The sequence below is a fragment of the Brassica rapa genome, chromosome A07, assembly GCF_000309985.2.
Source record: "Brassica rapa cultivar Chiifu-401-42 chromosome A07, CAAS_Brap_v3.01, whole genome shotgun sequence".
In the NCBI taxonomy this organism is placed as follows: Eukaryota; Viridiplantae; Streptophyta; class Magnoliopsida; order Brassicales; family Brassicaceae; genus Brassica; species Brassica rapa.
Window position 1 is genome coordinate 22,931,671 of NC_024801.2, and position 22,206 is coordinate 22,953,876.

The window sequence follows — 22,206 nt, forward strand, 5'->3', positions numbered from 1 at the left end:
AGTTCTTTCCACATGTTTCTTCGTTTGATATTATCAGTATCCCCATAAACAAAAGTGGCATAAAAACTTTTTCCTTCATATTGAACTCGAGAATCAACATAGTTTTTACACGAAGTTAAAACTTCCAACATAACTTCTTGTTTCCAGAACAAAGCGAGGCCACCTCCCCTCTGATCACTTGTTGAAACAAGATGGTGATTGCTATAACCCAACGAAGACAGTTTTCGAATAACAAAGTCGTCAGGATTCTTTGTTTCCGAGAGGAACAAGATGGAAGGACTCATACTCTTTTGTATGTCCTTTAGGCTCTGGACTGTCAAAGGGTTCCCCAAGCCTTGACAGTTCCAGCATACTACTTTTAAGGAACTGGAGGAGGCGGATTGTGAAAATCCTTCCTCTGTTTTGAGGCCGCTGGGATGAGTCGAATTGGCGGTCTACTGCTTCCTGGCACTGAACCCTGCTGGCTACCATTTCCTCTATTGGTTGTCAAGAGCTCAGCTTTCTTGGTAGTAGGTTTTGATTGTCTAGTACTCGTTCTCCTCTTCGGGGAAACTCTTACTTGAGAAACTTTTCGCTTTGCTACCCCCGAGGAGCCTGCAGTAGCTGTATTAACGCCCAAGGGCTTCTTAGTAGGGGGTCTGCCTAGTCTTTTCCTGGCCGGGACTCTTCCCGTCTCAAGGGTGACTCCAACGTTTTCTTCCTCTTGGGTAGCCGGTCCCAATCTCTGGGTTACAGGGACTCTTGTGGCAAGCGGCTCAGTGTCTACTAGCTCCAATGCAGGCCTAGATTCCTTCATTAACTGTCTGGCTATTTGTTCAGTTGATTTCTCGACTTCTCCTTGCTCCTCTGCTCTTCTCAGTCTCTCTTTTCTGGCCGCGCTTTCTGTTGGATCTGCGCAAGAGGTATATTGAATCATTACTTCTCTAAGCTCCTCTCTAGCTTCTACCATAACTTCATCAGGTATTGGTTCTTCTCGTATTTCTGGAAGTTCAGCTCTTCCTTCATCCGCGTGTGGGGCTCCTGTCGAACCCTCCAATACCCTCACCGGAGGTGAGCCCACAAAAGATCTTTCATCTTCTCGACTGTTTCTGAAATGTGAGGCAGATCTTTCCCCTTCTCTTAAAAGTTCTCTCTCACTAGCTCGAGATGAGTGTTGGAATCTCCGTCCAGTTGTTACCCATCTTTCTGTACCACGACTATCTCTATGGTTGTATCTCAGATGACCAGCAGCGTCTTCCCTTCTTGAATGGGACTTAGCTCCATACCTTTCCTCTTCCATTGTCTTCCAAGATCTATTCTCCCTATTATAGCTTCTCTCCACAGGAGGGCGGTAAATCTGTCGGGAGTTCTTCGGATTGGGTGGTTGACTTGCGTTATACGTTTCGGATCTCTGGAGGCCCCTTCGCTGGTCTTGGTAGCCCCTCTCTGTCCTTTCATTCTCATGACGACGGGTATTGAGGGTCAGCTTTTGTTTGTCCTCAGTGTCTTTTTTCGCTTTCTCCTCTCTTTCTTGCAAAGCCTCAGGGCAGTCCTCTGCTTCGTGACTGAGCATTAGGCATCTGCCACAATGTTTCTCAAGTTTTTCGTACACAAGCGCAGCAATGATTTCCTTCCCCTGGCCGAGTTCCAGAGTATACTGTTTGATCAGCGGTAGTAATCCATTTATTTGTGTTCTCAGTTTGATGGAGCCCGGGAGTATTTCACAACTTTCGTACTTTCCCAAATCTTCACCTATTCCTCTTAGCACAGCCTCGTTCCAGAGATGCAACGGAACACCTTGGACTCTTATCCAAAACGGGATTTGAGATGGGAAGGTGGGGTCAATCGAGGGCTCCCATTGCTGAAGTATTATCATCCACCTTGCGAAATGATAAGGTCTGTTCGCGAGGACAAGCTGCATATCCTCTTGAGACGCGAACTGAAATTGGAAGAGCCCCTGTCCTAAGTCCGAGCCAACTGCTCGGGTTTTGGTTTTCCATAGGTCTGATAAGAAGGGAATGAGTGACCATATACGTTGCAGCTTCGGATTAGTAGTACGGCCAATCAAGGTCAGCTCGTGCTTCTTTATGAGTTCTGAGCTATCGAACTCTGGGACTCTGAACCGTCCGGTTCTTGGGGCTTCTGTTTTTGATTGTAAGCCTTTCCCTTTTTCTTCATATGATAGACGTCTCGCCATCTTGAAGATAGGGTTTTTGTTGAGACAAGCTTCGATTCTCAGAGCGTTTTAAAGTTCTTCACCACTAGGGTGTGAAAGATCTGTAGCAATCAAACTACGAAAGTGTAGATTAGTATCGAAAGTTCTGCTTGAGGGGAGTAAACTACCTTCACGCTTAGGATACGACGAGAGTGCAAGCTGAAGCGGTAGCTAAAATCCAGCGAAACTTGGGCGGTGTAGCTAAACGAGCTCCGGTGGTAGACTCCATGGCTGACGGCGGCCCTCCGACTGGTGTCGGGGGTGAACCCGGCGTGTCTTGGCCAAGGGATACTGCTTTGGACCGCTGGACAGTTCTAAAAGAGGGAGGCAATTTGAATCTAGCCGGTGAGTTGCAGAGAAATCAGGTCCGGAACTGGCAATGGACTGGTACGTAAGCAGGGATACTTTTATGAAACTAGCGGGTAATAACTATTCTCGAGACAGTCACCCGGGAGAGAAATCGCATGAGAGAGAAACTCCTATCGAATTCAACGGTTTTCAGTTCTAGGGTTATATTACCATTCGTATATGTTAATGCTTGTGTTTATTGAATCGTATGGTTTTAGAAAAAAAAAACAATATTAATTAAAACCAGAATACGATTGAACGAACATAAGCATAGAAGAGTGGTATGACAATATATCTTAATTTCATCGAATAAAATTTCGTAATAATTAATTATGTGTTTCTAAATCGTGGACAAGAATCTAATATATTATTAAATAACATATGTGAACAATAAATCTTTTTTTTTTGTAACTTACAATTATATAAATCTTGATCTATGAATTAATATATATATATAACCAATTAATTTATACATATATAAAACAAGGAACTCAATTACTCGGTGTATAACGTATATTTATTCATATAATTAGATTTGTGGCAAGTTATTATGAACATAATATATGTAACAGGATTAAAAAAAGGAAACATATTAAAGATGGGGAAAAAAGGAAAGAAATAAGAGAGTGAGAGAAGGACATGCAAGAGAGTGTATAGCAAAAGATGAAACCTACCAAACAATCCTCCATTCCTCTTCTAACAGCCATTCCCTCTACCTACCCCATTTCTCTTTCCTTCCTCATCTTCCCTAATTTATTTCATTCTTCTCTCATCACCTACACACACACACACACACTTGGTTCTATTATATATCCACATTTCTTCATTTCCCAAACAAGAAGATAACAACAAAAACAAAATCAAATAAAAACACATTCCTCACTTATCTTTTATTACACAATGATAACTGCAACTCTACAAGAACCTCAGATTCATCAACCGGTGGATACAACTACTCCCCCCACCGATGCTCCTCCTACTCCGCCGCGTATTTTCCGATCAAAGCTTCCGGACATCGACATTCCCAACCACCTCCCTCTCCACACCTACTGCTTCCAAAAGCTCTCCTCTGTTTCCGACAAGCCCTGTCTGATCGTAGGGTCCACGGGAAAAAGCTACACGTACGACGAAACGCACCTCATATGTCGGAGAGTCGCCGCCGGGCTACACAAAATGGGGATTCGAAAAGGCGACGTGATAATGATCCTCCTTCAAAACTCAGCCGAGTTCGTCTTCTCCTTCATGGGCGCTTCCATGATCGGCGCCGTCTCCACCACCGCGAACCCTTTCTACACTTCTCAGGAGATTCACAAACAGGTCAAATCCTCCGGAGCTAAGCTTATAATCACCCACTCTCATTACGTCGATAAGTTGAGAAACCTCGACGGAGAAACAAGAATCGGTGAAGATCTCACCGTTATCACCACGGAAGACAATCCTCCTCCGGAGAATTGTCTTCCTTTCTCCACACTACTAACTGACGACGAGACAACCTCGCTAGATGTTGTTGATGTCGGTGGTGACGATGCGGCGGCGCTTCCTTTCTCCTCTGGCACGACGGGGTTACCTAAAGGAGTAGTTTTAACGCACAAGAGCTTAATCACGAGCGTTGCGCAACAAGTAGATGGAGACAACCCGAATCTTTACTTGAAACCAAACGATGTCGTACTCTGCGTTTTGCCTCTTTTCCACATCTACTCGCTCAACAGCGTTCTTCTCAACTCCATCCGATCCGGTACATAAAACATGCAAATCTTTTTTTTTGAATGAGACAAATATAATATAATATTGAACTTGTAATAAGGTGCGACGGTTCTTTTGATGCACAAATTCGAAATCGGGGCGTTATTGGATCTAATACAGAGACACAAGGTGACGGTAGCGGCGCTTGTCCCGCCGCTTGTGATTGCTTTGGCCAAGAACCCAACTGTTAACTCTTACGATCTCTCTTCCGTTAGATTGGTTCTCTCTGGTGCAGCTCCCTTAGGCAAAGATCTCGAGGATAGTCTAGGCCGCCGTCTCCCTCAGGCCGTCCTTGGCCAGGTAATATATTTACTTTGCATGTTGATTTTTATGTTTACTAGGTAACCCTACTATTACGGCGGGAACCATTTCGTGATCAATGCATGTTTTTACTTTCTTTTTTTTGTAAGTTCTCAAGTATTTTTCAATTTCATTAGCTACCAATTTCGGCGAAAATGTAAATTTGCCTAATTAGTTAATAATTTTTTTAAATTAAATTATCAAAAAATATAATAAAAAAATGGGAGGGGAATGCATGGGAAGAGAGTGAGGGTGGTTGCGTCTAGCTCTTCGGCATAATCTCGGTTACGTACGGTTCATCTGCTCCCAAGCTAATTTGGCATTGTATTCATTTTCCTAATATTTCTACTTTTAATTATTTATTTATTTATAGTAGTAATAAAAGCAGGTGTAGTTTAGGTTTAGACATAGGTAGAAAAACACGTGTGATTTAGGTCGCTGATCCAAAGGGACTGCATCTAATTTTTCACAACAATATATTGTTCTTTATAATTGAAGTTTCGACATAGGAGTCTATGCTGGGTTTTGAACTTCTCCAAATGTCTTCGTCTCTAATTTTCTTTTTGTTTTTGTTTTCTTATTTAATTACCCTTTTAAAGTCTTTTACATATATGATAGTCTGCTTCATAACAAAAAAAACAATAGGTATGATCATTTCAAAAACTAAGTAACAAAGATTGCAAAATAAACCATTTTAAGCTTATCATCGACTACATAATAAAATGATTTTTATACTATTTTATGTTTGTATTATCTATATAAATGATAAAATAGATTAACTAATCGTATTGATTTTAATGATATTATTCTATACAACTGGCCCTTGATTAAATCTTACAATACTAAATAACAACGATGATCTTCAAATATATTCTTCTAAAAAACTATAATTTGTACTTTAGTTCTTGATATTATTAATTAATTAACTACAGTCATTATATTTATAAATAAATAAAAATTCTATTTGAATGATATCAAAATATACAATTATAACTTGCAAGTTTAAAATAATGTTAATAAATGATTTAAATTAAAATATTTATCAGAAAATTTAATGATAAATATTAGAACATGACATAAAAAAATTAATACGAATGAGAACATTGAGAAGTTAATAAATAAATTACAACCAAGATTAGTTGGACAAATTTTCAAAGGACAGCTTCAAGATAGTGATACTGTGATAGTGATCAGGCGCTATTAAAGTTTACAACCAACATTGCGATACTTTAATAATTTTCTTATGTATTGTAGGCTAATTAACTGAAGATTGTAATACGATGATTAAATTTGATTAAGTAGAAGAAAAAGTAGATGCGTGTCCTGAGATATCAAAACTCTGTCATGTGACGTGGGCTGATTTCTAACACACGTCCACACACACACACATAGACATGGACACACACACTATTAACATTTGCTAAAATATTTATATTAGAGAAGTTAATGATACATGTCGATGTATTATACAATACTTAGAAAAGTTTATGAGCCTAAATAATAACTAAATAAATAAAAGGTTATGTGAAAATAAAAATAATTGTAACGGTACTGTAAATTTACGTATATCATATATCACATCAAATTTACGTATTGTAGCAAACTCGTATAGTCGACCAATACTTGCTTTGGTCGACTGATTTAGTCTTTTAGTAATTCAGTACAATAGTGCCAAAAGTGTCGTTATTTAGAATTTATGAGGTAACCAATAACTGCTGGATTATGGACAAACAGGGATATGGTATGACAGAGGCAGGACCAGTGTTGTCAATGAGCCTTGGGTTTGCTAAAGAGCCAACACCGTCAAAATCAGGCTCTTGTGGGACTGTAGTCCGAAACGCAGAACTTAAAGTGGTTCACCTTGAGACACGTCTCTCTCTTGGTTACAACCAACCTGGTGAGATTTGTATCCGCGGTCAACAAATCATGAAAGGTTCGTTTTTATTTTTTTTCTGTTTTCTACTCATATTTTTCTCCTTTTTTTTGGAAAATAATTTGGTGCAATAACTGCTTTGCATTCAATGGAAAAACGGCCTTAAACGTCTACAGTAAAAGACTTGAAACCGGTGATAGCGAAATAAAATAACTAATTCCATTTCCAATTTTTAGTGGCGAAAAAAACTTTGTAGTGGCTTCAGAAAAGAAATAGTACCACTTTCCGTTTCCCAAATATAAGAGAAAACGTATTTAATTTCTACAGTTTGTTCAAACAACGAAAACAATAAAGTTTAGTTATCTAAATATACAGCTTTTAATTAGGTTTGCATCGTCACATGTACATTTGTACGACATGCTTTTTTATTATGATGTCTATATATGGCCACGTCTTTTACATCTACTTAAACACACGTGACATGTTTTTCTATTTCTTGAAATGAAAAGTTGACAAAATATTCAAAAACGTAATAAGGACATCACAATTTCGACATAATTAAGGTTTAGGGATATAAAGTTTCACCTGACTTTTGGCGCGCAGAGTACTTGAACGATCCGGAAGCCACGTCAGCTACAATTGACGAGGAAGGTTGGCTTCACACAGGGGACATTGGGTATGTTGATGAAGATGATGAGATATTCATTGTTGATCGACTCAAAGAAGTCATCAAGTTCAAAGGCTTTCAGGCAAGTCCACTGACAATATTTGTGTTCAATTAAAACAAAATTTATAAATAACTTATATCAATTATTTACTTCCTCGCTTTTACATAATTTATTCAGTTAACATATTCAATCTCTTAAAATACTTTAAATGTTAATTAGATAGGTAACATAACTTTAACACTTATATGTAAAACAGCGCATTGGTAAAATCGTTGAAAAAACAAACGTCACATCATTAGAAACAGAACATATGTTAATACATCTGAAAACATGTTTTGAAAGTAAGTTCCGAATAGTATTATCATTTTTCTTCTATAACTAATAATAATACAAGAATATCAAAACGTCGAGGTTAATTTAAAAGGTATCTCAACTTTATATAATAAAGACATAACGCATTGCTTACAATAGAAATAAGATTATTTAGAAACTGTAGCACTAATGATGGAATACTGAAGAACAGGTGCCTCCAGCTGAGCTAGAGGCTTTGCTCATCAATCACCACTCCATTGCGGATGCTGCGGTTGTTCCGTAAGTAGCACAATTATATATGCATTGAGTCGTAAGGTTGTGTAACCGACACCGTTTCTAAACTTTATTGGTCACTTGCAGTCAAAGAGATGAAGTGGCTGGAGAAGTACCGGTGGCTTTCGTAGTCCGATCAAATGGAAACGTTATCACGGAAGAAGATATAAAAGAATATATAGCCAAACAGGTACGCATTTAGTTGTTCTGTTTAAAGAAGTCTCTTCATAGATTGATATGCGGGGAAAACATAATAGGACGATTCTCCTAGATAACTTAGAAATAATTTTTATCGTAAAATATAACCGGAGTTATATAAACTAAAAGATCTCACGGGAAATAAGACAATGATTTGCTTATAGGTTTTTATCAATGAGATTATATATACATACTTGTGATTTTCGTCATCTGCTTTATATATAGAATGAATATATAACTGATCGGTGGATGTGTAGGTGGTATTCTACAAGAGATTGCACAAGGTCTTCTTTGTTCCCTCCATTCCCAAATCTCCTTCCGGAAAAATTCTGAGAAAGGATCTTAAAGCCAAACTTTGTTGAATGTAATTAATTTATTTTTCTTTTATATGATTTAAATGTCTTTCTGTATCCACGATATTCGTGACTTTCTTTTAGATCCTTTGTCGCAACATATGTTACAATTAAGAGTTTAATAAACTGTATTATTTGGATATGATTATTTCAGTAATTTTCTTTTTGTTTCAGAAGGAGAATAAACTAAGAAACATCAGTTTTTTTTTAACACTGATATATTAACAAAGGAAGATTACAAGGGTGAGATTCAGTTTTGGAATACATTTTCAGGCAGGTTCTACAAACCTCCGGAGACTGAAGCTCCAAGAACGGAGAGACTAAATCCCATAGCACAGGAAGACTAAAGAAGAATAACATGAAAACAATCTAATTTGTGAGTAACAAAACAAAATAAACCTTCATCAAAACGAGAGCAATAAAGCATGATGACCTGAACAGAGCTTCTTTGAACAAGGCAAAGCGAGGAAGCCATTCATGGCTAAAACCTCCGGTTTGTGAATCCTCCTATGGTGAATAGAGTGGTTCTGTGATACAAAATGACAAACCCAAGAAACTGCCATTCTGATATTGGTTAATTCGGTGAATAGATAGATGATGATGGATCGAATGAATCACACAAATAATGCGAAAACCCTTTGGTTTACCCTCTTCCAATCTTCTGGAAATGACGAACCAATACAACTATGGAAAAGTTTGTTGATCGGATTCACACTCCTCACAACAGAATTACAATGTTCATACAAACAAGGATTCAACTCTTTTAACAAAAACGTATCTTTCTGATCACAAAAAAATGTTTAAACTTTCAGTAAATACTAAATATCATAACAAGCTCCATTTTCTAATCAACTTTTGTTTGACAGTTATCAAATGTAACTCAGTGATACAAATAATTGTCAACGTAGCGCATAGTGATCGTGATTCAGAAGTTGTTGTCCAATTTCCCACATTTTTATACATTGATTTGTAGTTTACGAATTTTCATTGCTTTATAATATCCCAAAGTTAAGTAAGAAAAAAAAAAATTAGATTTGCTCTTTACTTTTGACACTTGCTAGCGAGTCTTCACGGATCCTCAAATTGGAACGAGTGTCTGATGTATTATATTTGATAAGAATGTCAAGATACTTATGAAAGCAAAAAAAAAAAAACATGTTTGTTTCTGTTCTTATTAAGGCTAATCAAAATCTGTAGACACAGCTGAGGCATGACATTGAAAGAGCTTTGAATCTCTTCTTACGTAGCCTGAGGATGAGAAGCGATAAAGTCAACAGCAAGATCAACGGACTGGATCTTGTCAGCATCATTATCAGGGATCTCAAATCCAAACTCTTCCTCCAATGCCATCACAACCTCCACATTGTCCAAACTGTCTAACCCGAGATCGTTAATAAAATGGGCTTTGGGTGTTACCTGCAACCACCAAACCACAGTTACTTAATTCACAGAAAAAGCCCATTTCTCAAACACAATACATCGAATCAGATAGGCCTCAACTACTCATTCCAATGAAACCATCGGAGAAAGTTACCTTTGAGGGATCGACTCTTTGAAAGTTTTTGACGACAGAGATAACGCGATCTGTCACGTCAGATTTGTCTAGAAACGATCCTCTTACTTCCTCCGAGAAAAGACGAAGAAGTGCGAAGCTCGAAGGGAGTGCAGGTGATGGATTGACGTTGACTCTAAGGTATCGAAGCAGAGCATTTCTCGCCGCCATCGCTGTGTTTCAGAAGGACAACCCTGGAGGCGTTTCTCTCTACTCTACTACTCTCTCTTCAACGAGATTTTGCTTTATTGTTAGATCCTAAACGACGTCGTACACTATGTAGTGGACATTTCTTTTCAGGCCTACCTAACTAATTCGGCACACTTTATTATCCAATACCGGATTTTCGTAGTGGTGTTAATTTGGGCTGGTCCGGCCCGACCAGTCCAAACCCGCTAAGTCCGTAAATATTTGAGTTCGATCTAACCTGGTCCGAAAATATTTTGAAATTAGAATTCAAAACTCAAGTCCGGTTTTTATAGGATTCTAGGGCTTTTCGGACTTTTTAAGCTTTTCTAAAAATAATTTGTTATTATCACTTCTATTGTTTTAATACATGTAAATTTTCATTTAAAAAAATAGTTTTAATTTTTTTATTTTAAAATATAAAATGAGTAAAAACTTTCTACTTTGTTAAAAGTGCTTTACTTTTTCGTAAACTTTAAAAACATATTATATTAAAAAAATTAAATATAAATTAAAATTAAATATATAAGAGAACAAAATTTATGATAAACTCGGTCAAACGTTTCATACTTTGTATTTTGAAATAAAAAAAATATGTTGTACATAAAAGTTGCAACATTTAAAATGTGACACTTATAATGATCAAACAATAAAATGCATTAACAACTTTTATATTTGTTTTATTAGAGTTCGGATAAAAATATTAAAATAATATATCAATGGTTAGGAATGATTAATAAAATAAGATTGTACTCTTTTTTGTCCGATGAAACAAAAATTAGACCACATACAAAAAAAACACAAAAGTGTATTCACTTCTTTATTGCACCAATTAAAAACTTTCATAAACTAGCAAAAAGATTAAAAGAAAAAAAGGAAGTAAATACACAGAAATTAAAAATTATACAAAACATTGGAAAATATAAAATAGTACAACACACGGTCATTGTTCCCATGGATCGTTGAATCAGTTCAGACAATGTTGAGGAACCATCTTGCCACGTGCAGAACCGTCAACATTTTTACATACCGCAGTGGAAGGACCACCCTCGACACCCTTATGCTCTAGGTTAATGTCAATTAGCTCAACCTTCTTGCAGGGAAAGCTCTTGCTACATTGTAGATTCACCGCCACTTTGTTCGTCGATGTTCCATATATGTTCTTTAACTTAAGGTCTTGGATTTGAACGTGTGACTCTCCCTGAAAAAATTAGTGAAACACAACATTTATTTTTTCTTTCATTGTAAAAAGAGAAAAAAATGATCTAAGTTTGTATCTTGCGTAAAGAGTTCACCTTCTTTTCACAAGGTGGGTGAGGACAATACTTCTGGTCGATGTTGATAGGGTTTCCAACGTTAATCATTTGAATATTCTCGTACACAAAGTTAGAAACTAAAATCTTTGAAGCTGAAGATTCCCAAGTCTTGATCCGAATACCATCGCTTGTGCCGTTAAAGACTATGTCTCTTACGGTTAAGCCATTAACATCCTTCTCTTCTTTGTTTTTCCCTAAGCTTCCGACACTAATCCCATGTCCGGGACCACAATTGACATCAGAGATATCCATGTTGGTGGTTCCGGAAAGGATGGCTATACAGTCGTCTCCTGTACCAATGTGTGTCTTGGAGATGTTAATGTTGCTACAGAACCCGAACTTTAGCCCATCGGTGTTTGGGCTGTCACCGGGAGCTGTTATAGTGACGTCAGTGATGTTGAAGTGATGGACAGAGAAGAAGTTGAAGTGTCCCATTTTGCTGTTGAGTGATGTTATCCCATTGATTCTTGAGTTGTTCACGAATGCAAATCCCATGGTCTGTGAGAATAATCAAGTTTAGTAAGACACTAGTATACTAGAATATAAGATATAGACATATTATTATGTGGATATTGCCTCCTTCAAAACTATATATACTCGTTTTAGTGATGTTTTGTATCTAGATAGTTAAATCTATAAATTTAAGGGGTAGTAGAAAATAATTTAATTGCATAATTTTCATTGTAAAATCATATAATAAAACAATGTGTAAAAGGATTAAGAAGTGGTACCATAGCTAGCTTAGGACAACTGGGATTTTTGTGGCAGTCATTTAGTGGCCAAGACTCTTTCCCTTGGCCGTCAAGTGTACCGGCACCCGAGATAATAAGATTGTTAATGTATCTGAACTGAATCCATGTGTCATTTTTAATATCCCTAGGGTTAGAAGGAGCCAATAAAGTTCCATCGATAGCGAATTCAATCTTATTTGTGCATGGTCCTACAAACTCTACACCACCGAGATAAAACGTTCCTTTCGGTACATAGATTTTACTATTACCACCTTTCCTTGTGCACGCGCTTTTCCATATGTTTGTGAACGCCTAATTTTGGACAATTTAAACAAAACAAAATCGATAAAATGTTTATTTTGTGTGTTTCTATATATATTGGTTATGTACATACCTTGGTGTTATCAGTTTTTCCATCAGCTTTGGCACCATAGCGTTGGACGTTAAAAACCTTTGGCCTATTGGTCGGACGACTTGCAATGGCGACGACCAATGCAACTCATCTCCTTATTTTGTTTAGGGGTATATTAAAATAAGAATTTTGTGTTATTAATAAATATCTTTACCACACAATGAAAAGTGTTTATCTACTGTATTTTCTTATATAGAGTTCATGTGTTTCCATGAACTGTTAGTATAAATCTATTTTTAAACACAAGAACTTGATTCTTGTTGCTAATTAGTAATCATCGGCTAAAATTGGGCTGTTTCTTTTATATTCCTTTTTGTTAATTATTTATGGTTATGGAAACGTACATATATGGTTATCTGATTTATCTTTGCTCTCTCATTTAAAACAAAATCAGAATTTTGGTGAAAGGCCGATTACATATTTACCGGTAATTAATTGTTTCGGTTAATGTTTGTTTTTAAAATAATTTTATCTCCTAGATATTATTTGAGAAGTGATTTATCATGTGTCATCACCACAATAATTTTGGAAAAACAAATGATGATATGACATATTAACAATGATGACATGAAAGCTAACTGTGACATGAATATTTACATTAATTTAATGTTAATTTATATTTTTGGTAAGTTTTTTAAAATTTAATAATAAATCATAGATCATCATTAATATAACAATAAATAATATAATAGTAGAAATATAAATCTAATAATATTTCTCAGTTTTTGAAATATTATTTAATTATATATATTTGTAATTATATAATTTTTATTACTAAAATAAATATTCCAAATTTTAGTTTCTTTTAAATATCTATAAATTTTAGAAATTTTATTATATTTTACGTTTTGATATTATATACTTAAACAAATTTCTCTTACTTTTAAAGAATTTGGTTTAATAAATTTTAACCCAAGTAAATAGATTAAAATAGATTACAATTTTAAATATGTACATATATTATTAAATAAAAAATAATTATTTTATCTTAATTTTACATGTAATTAAATTAAAATTTAAAGTTAAATATTTTAAGCAAATAATAATATCTAAAATTTTTAAAAATATTATAAATAGAATTTAAATTTAAAACTTTTATTTCTGGTTTTAACTTTAAAATCCAAAATACAATATTATATAAAAATTATAATTCAAAATTTTATAATGACAACATGAAACAAATTGTGTAAATAAATAAACTAACTTTACTTTAATTTCCTCTTTTTGTGAAAAAAGTATATGAACTGAATAGGTCCAAGGTATGGCCAATTGAGTAGTCACAAAGAAGAAAAAAGATGTTCCTAGGCATACACCGCTACGATCAGACAAGAACCACAACACTATTTACCGTGTTCGAGAACCGAGACACGGAAGACTGATGCTTGCAAAATGGGAAAAGTGAATCATAAATTTGGAAAAATTTAGAAAATAATACAAAATTTATTGTGTGTAGTTCAAATTGTAAAGCAAATATAATTCATTTATTTGGATAATTTTTTGAAGTATTAATTTGAAAACTTAAATTTAATTTTTTTTACAAAAATTCTGGATCTTTAATGGTAAAACCTAAACTAAGTTCGGTTTGTATACAAACTTTAAAACTAAAAATAAAATTTATCGATAGTACCATTTTTTTATAGATAATTCGAGACTGTAAAATTGAGTTTTTATCCGAATCAAATCTAGTTGATGGAGTTTAGCATGAAAATTGTCATTTGCGAACGAACAGAATCTAATCCTTACGAAGAAGCAGTTTTATAACCATTGGTTTTTCAATATTATGATTCGATATAAATAAGGATTAATAACAAGGACCCCACATATTCTTCACAAAACAAAACAAAAACATTTTCTCGACAAATAATAATAAATGTTTACCAAATAATTGAAAAAAGTAGCTCGAGAGATAGAGGAGGAGGAAGAAGGCGAAAGTGAAAGAAGAGAAGAAAATTAAGTCATTAGCTACTAAACAACTCTTTTCACAACGAAACAAGGAAAAAAAGAAGAAGAAGAAGAAGAAGATGAGAGCTTTAGAAGAATCTAAGATCTCTATTGTTTTGTTGCTTCTATGCTTCTCAATCTTCGTCACTTTCAGTCTCCAGGTGAGAGTGTCTTTCTTCTCATCTCTTACCATTTCCCTTGTCTTATTGGATTTAGATCTTCTTTTCATTTGGATGTTTCTGATTTTACCTGAGAAATTGAACCTTGGTCTGTATAAAACCTAAGCTGGTTTCAAGTTTTGAACTTTATTTCACATTAAGAAAATGAGTATTTACCAGATTTTATATATTCTGGGCTCTGATTAGAATTAATGTGGATTTTTTTTAAGGCAAATGAGCTAACATCCCCCTCCTCTAAAGAAGAAGGAGAGGTGAGAATGGTGCCATTAATGGAGGAGAAGTTTATGGTAATGAATGAAACAAGAAGGAAGCTTGGGAGTTTCCAGATATGTTCAGTTTGCACTTGTTGTGGAGGTGCAAAAGGAGTTTGCCTGCCTTTGCCTTGTTGCTTCGCAATTAACTGCAATATCCCAAATAAACCCTTTGGTTATTGCTCCTTCACTCCCAAATCCTGCAATTGCTTTGGTTGCCATAGCTGAGATCTTTCCTTTTGTAAGCTTCTAATTTCTTCTTCTTCTTCTCTCTTTTTTTTCTTGGATTCTTCTTTTAAATCATGTTTTGATGTTTTGTTCCAATTAATCCAGGGGCAGAGGAAGAATAAACCAGCATCTTGATTTCATATGCAAAGTGTGAAAGGGAAGAAAAAACAAAGGAATATGTGTTCTTGGTTTGGTTCTTTATTTTTATTTTTTTTGTTTATAATTTTATTTTCAGTCTTCTTTAAATTTCATTGCCTACTATCTTCAGCAACATCATCATCCTCATTAATTAATTAATTATCTTTTTGCATTGCCATTCTGATAAAAAAATTAGGGTCTTTTATGGAAGATCTCACCCACACTTCAAGCTAGATTTGTTTTTCCTTTTCTCTTCAATTAATTTCTATATCTGTTTTCTCCAATTTGTTTCCCATTTGTTAAGATTTGTACTTGTGCTCCTGTGGCATATTTTAGTCATTTTTTTGGTTAAGTTGGGGATTGGAAGAATATTAATATGACGATGATGGTGTTGATGGTGATGGTAGTGCTGTTGAAACTGCTAAGTTGAAGCCGTTGTGATGAGTGATATGTGGAATTATTAAGAAGGATCAAGTTTAGTTCTCTGTTCTGAGCTTATAAGATCTAAGTGCTTGTTTTAGTACTTTTGTTTATTAAAAGATGAAACAAAGTATCTTTTACGTTAAAAACAATTATTCATCTTCAAGTGCAGGGACTAAACACCTTATTAATATCTTTGAATATGTTTATTTATTGAGTGCAAAGAGACATATTTTAAATGTAAGAGATGTTTGAATCAAATGTTTGTTCCTACTTCATGCCGTCTCTCTCTCTCTCTCTCTCTCTCTCTCTCTCTCTCTCTCTCTCTCTCTCTCTCTCTCTCTTCTCTTGTTATGCATTTTTTAATCGGCAAGATCTGAAAATTAATTACTAATTGTTCATTATTACTCAGTATTTCCCACATGACACATCAAAAGCTGTCTTATTGAAACTGTTGACAATATAATTTCCCCCCTTGATTTGGCTTTTAAGATTTGTACATTTTAAGAACCTGCCAATCTAATAAGTATTTCGAACACATTGTTAATAATATTGAATAAGTAAATGAAAATCACATCCAGTTCATCAGTTAAATGAAAATCACATCCAGTTCATCAGTGTATCAATAATGTTTGTAATGTATATAGATATACAGTATATTCAATCATTTATTGGTTTGGTCAAAGTTGAGTGTTTATTAAATACATTCGGTGGCGTATTAAATAGCTAGAGCTAACTTGGTGAACCTCTATGTGTTCTCATGATATGTCAAAACCGAATAGACCACATAGATCGCTTTCTTCAACTTTAATAGCCAACCTGTTTTAATATCTGTAATACAAATATATCTCCAAGAAATAATAAGACAAATCTGTTTATTATACATATGCTGTAAACACTAAAACACCAACAACAGTTCACATAAGTAATGAATGAGAAGATAAAAATTAGAGCTCCTTTATTTTTGCTTATTGGAGCTCTCTGCTACTAAATTCAATAGTACACAAATTTGACAAACACACCCAAAACTGTGTCCCTTTTGATTTGTGTAGTAGTCTTAGCTTTGATGTTCATTACCAAAACCTCCTTCGTAAGAACGATTCGAAGGAACAAAGGCAGAAGGCTGTTTAGTAACAGCAGCTAAGATCTCTCCATAGCCCACTACTCCAACAAGAATATCATCATCATCTGAATCAGCCTCTGTAACCCAAACATGCGTGGCTCTATGAGACAGCATCTGAGCCATAACAGCAGCCAACGAGCTCGTTGTTTTGCAAGTTAACGGCGCACTTCTCCCCCTGTACATGCTCCTACCGATGCTCAGTCTCGTCGGGCTTGTCGGATTAAAACCGATGCTCCTGCTGCTGAATTTCTTGGCTTTTGTTGCAGCTGTTCCGTTCTGCTCTCCTCCTCCTCCTCCTCCGACAAATGAAGTCTGGAGGAAGTCGCTGAACGATCTTGACGACATGTTGTCCTCAACTCCCATCACAAACTGTCCTGCGTAGAGATTAGCTAGAGCCCAAGCTGCAGCTAGATAATCACATTTCCAGAGCTTTGAAGCTGAGATTTCTCCTATGATCTTGAACTGTTTCTCGTCGTGTTCGGTTTGTTCCAACACGGCGATGGCGCTAGGATCACACGGTGGCCTTTTGGTGGCTTCAATGGCTGGCAAAGAGGCTTCGATGAAGTTGTAGTTTACATTGATGATTCCGAGAGAAGAGATTGATGTGAGTGGCAGAGGAGCTAATGCTCCAAGGACACCTATGAGGAAGCGGATCACGTCTTCCCTTGAGAGACAGCAAAACTTGTCCCGGCTTGAGGCCTTGGAAGTAGCGGGCCTGTTGGAGTCAGCGGAGAGACCGCTGCTGCTGCTAGAGTTTTCGCTGTTCTTCAGCCATTTTCCGTTGTAGAGAATGGAGAATCTCTTGCTCATACCTCTCCAGACAACGCTTTTCGGAACTAGAAGTCGCCTCACTCCTTGTTTCATCATCTCCAAAGCATCTATCAATCTTGATTACAATGGATACAATAAAAATTAGCATCATACTAAACATTTGATCTTGTTGACCCACATTAAATTGTAGCACAAGAGGCTAATATGAGACAACTCAAAAGCTTCTGCATGCTCAAGTAAACGTGGCTGATCCACCTAACCAATACACACAAGAAAGGATGAACAAGGATGCAAATATGCAGGAAACACTCTATCTTCGATAGGTTTACAGAACTATTCACTGTTGTGTCTACTTATAGAAGATCAAACAAATGGGCAGCAGATAGATGTAACCTGCACAAGTCATTACAACTTTGTGACCCTTTCAAGTGGAAAAAATGAGATGTTTAACAAGTAAACTGCAATCAACCCCATAGACACTATATCTGAACTGCAAATGAGGATGATGACTTTATACGGCGTCTTAACAATTGATATGCATCTTCCAGCTCCTACAGACACTTAAAATTGTCAGAGAGACACTTAAAACTCTCATTTACGCTTATACAATCCATGCTCCCTATAATATTCCAAATAGCTTTCCAGCTAAAAGCAGTTAAAGTTTATTATGTTAAAGGATGAAAAAAAAAGTTATTATGTCACTGATGCAGGTGATTATTGTCAAACAACAATTCTGTTTGTAGTAGGTGAGGATGATAAAGAAGAGAATGATAAGTAAAAGCTTTTTTATTGTAGTTAAACTACTAGCATCACAGAATCTAAGACAGTCCTATTTTAATCATGTCTTTCCTGTTTTTTTCTTTCTTTCTATTAGTTGATGACATAAAATATCATTTCAAATAACAAAGACAGCTGCAAACATAAAATAAGCATTGACGAAGTTCTAAGCAAGATAAGAGACGTTGAAGTCAACAATGATGCAAGCATTTTAAACTAGTCTCTATTAAGTAGATGTGCCTTCCCAGATGTTTGAAACATCTTATTAAAACGCAGAGCACAAGAAAACATTGTATATACTTCATTTTGCTGACCAAGGTTGGCAAATTTGAGGCATCAATCAATCAATAAATAAACAATTTATAAGAGGTCCCACTTTTATGTGCCTATATTTAAAAATGAAATCAGATCAATAATTTATGGGTATCTAAGCACATGGCTATATGACAGAGTTACTCTGCCTAAGATCCAACCATGTTGAGAGGTTCAATGAATTATCACAACATGAAAGAAACGAAAAAACAGGATCTCAATCAGTTTGCAAGTGGAAATAGCTCAAAAACAGTAGAATTTAGAAATAAGAGATCAAACTGTCTTTCCCATTTTGCTTAAAATGTGACCCTTTCTAGTAAAATTTATTATCCTACATATGGTTCTTTTCTAAAACATCATATGCTTAATGACTAAAAATATGCAACTAAAATCGAAATGGAACTAAACTAGGAACGAAAAAGAGCAAGTTTGGATAACTTTAAACAAGTGAAACACGAAACACACATCAAATGCGAGACTTGATATCCAACTAGTCTCAGGCACATGAAACAGAATCAAGACCGAGAATCATTTAAAAAAACAAAAAAAAAACATAAACTTGAATTTGTCAGGCTTGGTGACATAAACTAAGCTTAAGATGTGAGTGACCCTTCGTAGTAAAGTTAAGATCTTTAGATCCAAATTAGCGAGCTTTACTACTTAAACCGAGCTTCACATAAGAACCTTTTCAGCGAAGTTGAGATTCTAAGATTGGTCTCAAGAGCTACCTGGTGCCAGGATCAACTTGTTTGAGGAGAGTGTTGTTAGGTGAGATAACTTGAGAGACAGGGATCTTCATAGCTTTGTCTTCTTGGAGACACTCGCTCTTCGCTAAGAAGGCAACTATATCGAGAGAACTCAGTATCCCCACGAACCTCTGCTGCCTCATCTCGCTGTTCTCCACCAACCCCGGAGGAAGAGCCGCCGACGATCTCTTCCTCCAGACGGGGATCCCGCACTCCGTCGACTCTCCGATGGCGCGAATCGCGGACTCAACGGTCTCGGTCTCGTAGAACTCGACCATCTCCGGCTTCCCCACCGTCAGATCTCCCACCACGTGATACAGAAACACCGACGCCATTAGAGAGAGATGGCAAGATCGAAGGTTATAAGAGAGAGTGAAGAAAGACGAGGAGGATGTGGAGGCCGGTGATTGGTGATCGGAGAAGGATCAAGAGGAGAAGAGAATTCGCCATTGAGAGAATCCCATTAAGAGAGAGTTTCTTTCTTTTGTGGATAGATATGAACCACACCCACTTTTGTTTTAATTTGGAAAGTTGTGGAAATTTATGATTTTCGTATTTATATATACGGTAACAATATTACTGTCGGAAAAAAGAAAAAAAATATTGTCCTTACTTTTTTTTTTTATAATCGACCAGAGAAAATCAAAAGGGCAATTTCTCTCAAATAAACTTTTTGAAATTTTTGTCACAAAAATAGCAATAAGAAAAAACAAAATATTACTTTTGTTTTGAAAATTTTTATTTTTATTTTTTACTTTTTAAAATTTGAAACCATATTTTCAAAACTCAACCCTTAACTCTAAATCCTAAATCTACATTAGTTAATCTTTGGGTATAAATGTATCTTTATTCTTTAATAAAATTTATTTTGAAATTTTTGTGAAAATAAACTAAAAATAGCTATTAAAGGAATTTCTCAGATCTCAAAACTTACAATTACAAGCTTACATTTTTTTTAGTGATAAGAATTTTTTTTTGGACATAATAGTGATAAGAATCTTATGAAGAGACGTTTTATTTTATGTGTGCGCAGACCATTTTAGGATAGATTTGTCTAATCTACCGCTGATAAAGATAGTCACTGCGGTGGATTCTATACATGTGTATATCCAAGTAAGGTAAGGACAAAAGATAGTTGGAAACATGTTTTATTGTACACTTCACTTCGTGTATAACCCACACCACAAAAAAAAAAACGGATAATCATTCATCTCTTTTTACAAACTTTAATTTCGTTTACATTATTAACCTTCCACAATAATGGTAAAAGAAGTTGGAAATATATTTCTTGTACACTTTTAAAATGCAAAGATTTGAAGAATAGGTTGTACTAATTCAGAGTATTACATGATCTGCTGTTATAGCGAATTTGTATGATGGAGTGATCTGAGTTATAGCTGAGCAGTTGATTTAGAGACTAGAACTGGAGGCTGCTGATTTAGAGGTCACTTGGAGTCTAAATATTTTGAGGACCGATGATAGTGTATATAGTTGAATAGATAAATATATAAACTGTTCTCTCTTTTCTGCTGAAGAGTTTCATATGAGGCTTATCTTTATCTTTTGCCTAACCAACTTTTTTAGTATGCAGATCAGACATGGCGAAGCTGAATCGGTCCTTCTGGGACTGGTACAGCTCTCTTTGATTCTCTAACAGTTCGTGAAAATGTTGGTTTTTTACTGTAAGACATTGTTATTCTTTTGACCTCATTTCTATCCGAAGACAAAGCTTAAGCATTCTTTTATCTTAGTTATATATATATATATTCCAACAAAACTGAAACTCTTTTAACTGATACAATCAAAGGCTCTCTCTATACACAAACATTAACTCATATGCTAGAAGAAAGGAAAAGCTTGTTTTATATTCAACTACCAAGCTTGAAAGCATCAACAAAGAGACCCAAACAAACACCAGCTTTCCAGAAATTCATAAACACAACAAAAGACTGCAACTTCCCAGAAGAAGAAGAAGATGAAGATGGCTTCTTCTTCTTCTTGTACATAAGCATACCGATCCCTTCGATAGCAGCCACGACGATGCCTGCCACAAGCACGTCCCAGTCACCGGTTTGGCCAAGAATGGTGGCTAATGCATTAGCAGTGTAGAAACCAAGAAGCAGTAAGAATATCTTCATGGGGAAGTTTTTTCTAGCAGAGTTTATCTTCAAAAGAAGCTGTCTGCCTAAGGCAATCGCTATTCTGCCTAATCTAGTGCTACCTAGACCTGTTCTGTCTTCATTAATCTCTTGTCGTTCTCCTCCTCCTCCAGGAACAGAAGAAGAAGATCCTGTGTCTAACGCAAACGCTATTATCTGGTTTCGTCTTCTTCGAATCTGGAAACTAGAATTGAAGACAAAACTATCAAATACCATATCGATTTTTTTTATAACTAAAAAAAACACAAAAAACAAAATGGAACCTTTTCATGGGAGTGATGATCAACGACGCATTTCTTGTGTGGAACAGATTGATTGTAAAGGATCGACCTTTGTCAGTTTCTAAAATTGATAGTGATGTTGGTAAGATGTGTGAAGCCATATTAGAACAAGGAGTTGGTGGTTTCTGAGATTTTGGTTCGCATACAGAAGAGAAACATGCTTGGAATCAATGGACAAGTATAATTTAAGAGAGAGAAGCGGCGTAGAGTGACGAAAGGTGTTTTTAGTTATCTTACTCCTACAAGGAGGCCTCTCTCCATTTTCGAGTTAATTATCTAGGATAATTTAGCTAATAAAAACTAGAGAAAAATAAATACATAAGATAAAATAAAACAATACAATAAACGTTTTAGTCAAAATATATAACGAACATGAATCCAACCACTAGTGAAACATATAAGAACATTGCAATGCAATTTA

General features: G+C 35.6%; 7 protein-coding genes across 7 annotated transcripts; 2 read left to right on the forward strand and 5 right to left on the reverse strand.

Annotated features, from left to right (window-relative positions):
• Positions 1-358: 358 nt before the first annotated feature.
• LOC103831484 lies at positions 359-2,176 on the reverse strand. Its single transcript, XM_009107364.1, has one exon. It carries the CDS (start codon positions 2,174-2,176, stop codon positions 359-361), a length of 1,818 nt encoding a protein of 605 aa, XP_009105612.1.
• A 1,034-nt stretch (positions 2,177-3,210) lies between these two features.
• On the forward strand, positions 3,211-8,423 carry LOC103831048 (4-coumarate--CoA ligase 3). The gene is made up of 7 exons (XM_009106896.3): positions 3,211-4,277; positions 4,347-4,585; positions 6,320-6,518; positions 7,062-7,207; positions 7,650-7,717; positions 7,799-7,901; positions 8,167-8,423. Exons 1-7 carry the CDS (start codon positions 3,443-3,445, stop codon positions 8,269-8,271), a joined length of 1,695 nt encoding a protein of 564 aa, XP_009105144.1. The 5' UTR covers positions 3,211-3,442; the 3' UTR covers positions 8,272-8,423.
• Positions 8,424-9,282: 859 nt separating this feature from the next.
• On the reverse strand, positions 9,283-10,126 carry LOC103831049 (acyl carrier protein 2, mitochondrial). The gene is made up of 2 exons (XM_009106897.3): positions 9,797-10,126; positions 9,283-9,678 (listed from the first exon to the last, which is right to left on the reverse strand). Exons 1-2 carry the CDS (start codon positions 9,983-9,985, stop codon positions 9,502-9,504), a joined length of 366 nt encoding a protein of 121 aa, XP_009105145.1. The 5' UTR covers positions 9,986-10,126; the 3' UTR covers positions 9,283-9,501.
• A 668-nt stretch (positions 10,127-10,794) lies between these two features.
• Positions 10,795-12,672, reverse strand: LOC103831485 (exopolygalacturonase). Its single transcript, XM_009107365.3, has 5 exons — positions 12,639-12,672; positions 12,442-12,545; positions 12,048-12,359; positions 11,296-11,814; positions 10,795-11,201 (listed from the first exon to the last, which is right to left on the reverse strand). The coding sequence occupies exons 1-5, from the start codon at positions 12,670-12,672 to the stop codon at positions 10,968-10,970; spliced, it is 1,203 nt and encodes a 400-aa protein (XP_009105613.2). The 3' UTR covers positions 10,795-10,967.
• Positions 12,673-14,305: 1,633 nt separating this feature from the next.
• On the forward strand, positions 14,306-15,765 carry LOC103831050. The gene is made up of 3 exons (XM_009106898.3): positions 14,306-14,561; positions 14,789-15,071; positions 15,164-15,765. The coding sequence occupies exons 1-2, from the start codon at positions 14,481-14,483 to the stop codon at positions 15,056-15,058; spliced, it is 351 nt and encodes a 116-aa protein (XP_009105146.1). The 5' UTR covers positions 14,306-14,480; the 3' UTR covers positions 15,059-15,071; positions 15,164-15,765.
• A 647-nt stretch (positions 15,766-16,412) lies between these two features.
• On the reverse strand, positions 16,413-19,884 carry LOC103831051 (CBS domain-containing protein CBSX6). The gene is made up of 2 exons (XM_009106899.3): positions 19,328-19,884; positions 16,413-17,625 (listed from the first exon to the last, which is right to left on the reverse strand). Exons 1-2 carry the CDS (start codon positions 19,678-19,680, stop codon positions 16,674-16,676), a joined length of 1,305 nt encoding a protein of 434 aa, XP_009105147.1. The 5' UTR covers positions 19,681-19,884; the 3' UTR covers positions 16,413-16,673.
• Positions 19,885-21,099: 1,215 nt separating this feature from the next.
• LOC103831053 (ycf20-like protein) lies at positions 21,100-22,136 on the reverse strand. The gene is made up of 2 exons (XM_009106900.3): positions 21,768-22,136; positions 21,100-21,688 (listed from the first exon to the last, which is right to left on the reverse strand). The coding sequence occupies exons 1-2, from the start codon at positions 21,884-21,886 to the stop codon at positions 21,214-21,216; spliced, it is 594 nt and encodes a 197-aa protein (XP_009105148.1). The 5' UTR covers positions 21,887-22,136; the 3' UTR covers positions 21,100-21,213.
• Between the last annotated feature and the right edge of the window lie 70 nt (positions 22,137-22,206).

Bases quoted from the DNA above. Each gene is read 5' to 3' on its own strand.
- LOC103831484 (XM_009107364.1), bottom strand. From the start codon at position 2,176: ATGGCGAGACGTCTATCATATGAAGAAAAAGGGAAAGGCTTACAATCA.
- LOC103831048 (XM_009106896.3), top strand. From the start codon at position 3,443: ATGATAACTGCAACTCTACAAGAACCTCAGATTCATCAACCGGTGGAT. The intron at 7,208-7,649 runs GCAAGTCCACTG...ACTGAAGAACAG, and splicing joins TCAAGTTCAAAGGCTTTCAG to GTGCCTCCAGCTGAGCTAGA. The intron at 7,718-7,798 runs GTAAGTAGCACA...GGTCACTTGCAG, and splicing joins GCGGATGCTGCGGTTGTTCC to TCAAAGAGATGAAGTGGCTG.
- LOC103831049 (XM_009106897.3), bottom strand. From the start codon at position 9,985: ATGGCGGCGAGAAATGCTCTGCTTCGATACCTTAGAGTCAACGTCAAT. The intron at 9,679-9,796 runs GTAACTTTCTCC...TGGTGGTTGCAG, and splicing joins AAAGAGTCGATCCCTCAAAG to GTAACACCCAAAGCCCATTT.
- LOC103831485 (XM_009107365.3), bottom strand. From the start codon at position 12,672: ATGGAAACACATGAACTCTATATAAGAAAATACA. The intron at 12,546-12,638 runs GTAGATAAACAC...TAAGGAGATGAG, and splicing joins ACTCTATATAAGAAAATACA to TTGCATTGGTCGTCGCCATT. The intron at 11,202-11,295 runs GTGAACTCTTTA...TAATTTTTTCAG, and splicing joins ACCCACCTTGTGAAAAGAAG to GGAGAGTCACACGTTCAAAT.
- LOC103831050 (XM_009106898.3), top strand. From the start codon at position 14,481: ATGAGAGCTTTAGAAGAATCTAAGATCTCTATTGTTTTGTTGCTTCTA. The intron at 14,562-14,788 runs GTGAGAGTGTCT...ATTTTTTTTAAG, and splicing joins TCGTCACTTTCAGTCTCCAG to GCAAATGAGCTAACATCCCC.
- LOC103831051 (XM_009106899.3), bottom strand. From the start codon at position 19,680: ATGGCGTCGGTGTTTCTGTATCACGTGGTGGGAGATCTGACGGTGGGG. The intron at 17,626-19,327 runs GTAGCTCTTGAG...ATTGTAATCAAG, and splicing joins CAAGTTGATCCTGGCACCAG to ATTGATAGATGCTTTGGAGA.
- LOC103831053 (XM_009106900.3), bottom strand. From the start codon at position 21,886: ATGGCTTCACACATCTTACCAACATCACTATCAATTTTAGAAACTGAC. The intron at 21,689-21,767 runs GTTCCATTTTGT...CTTCAATTCTAG, and splicing joins ATCATCACTCCCATGAAAAG to TTTCCAGATTCGAAGAAGAC.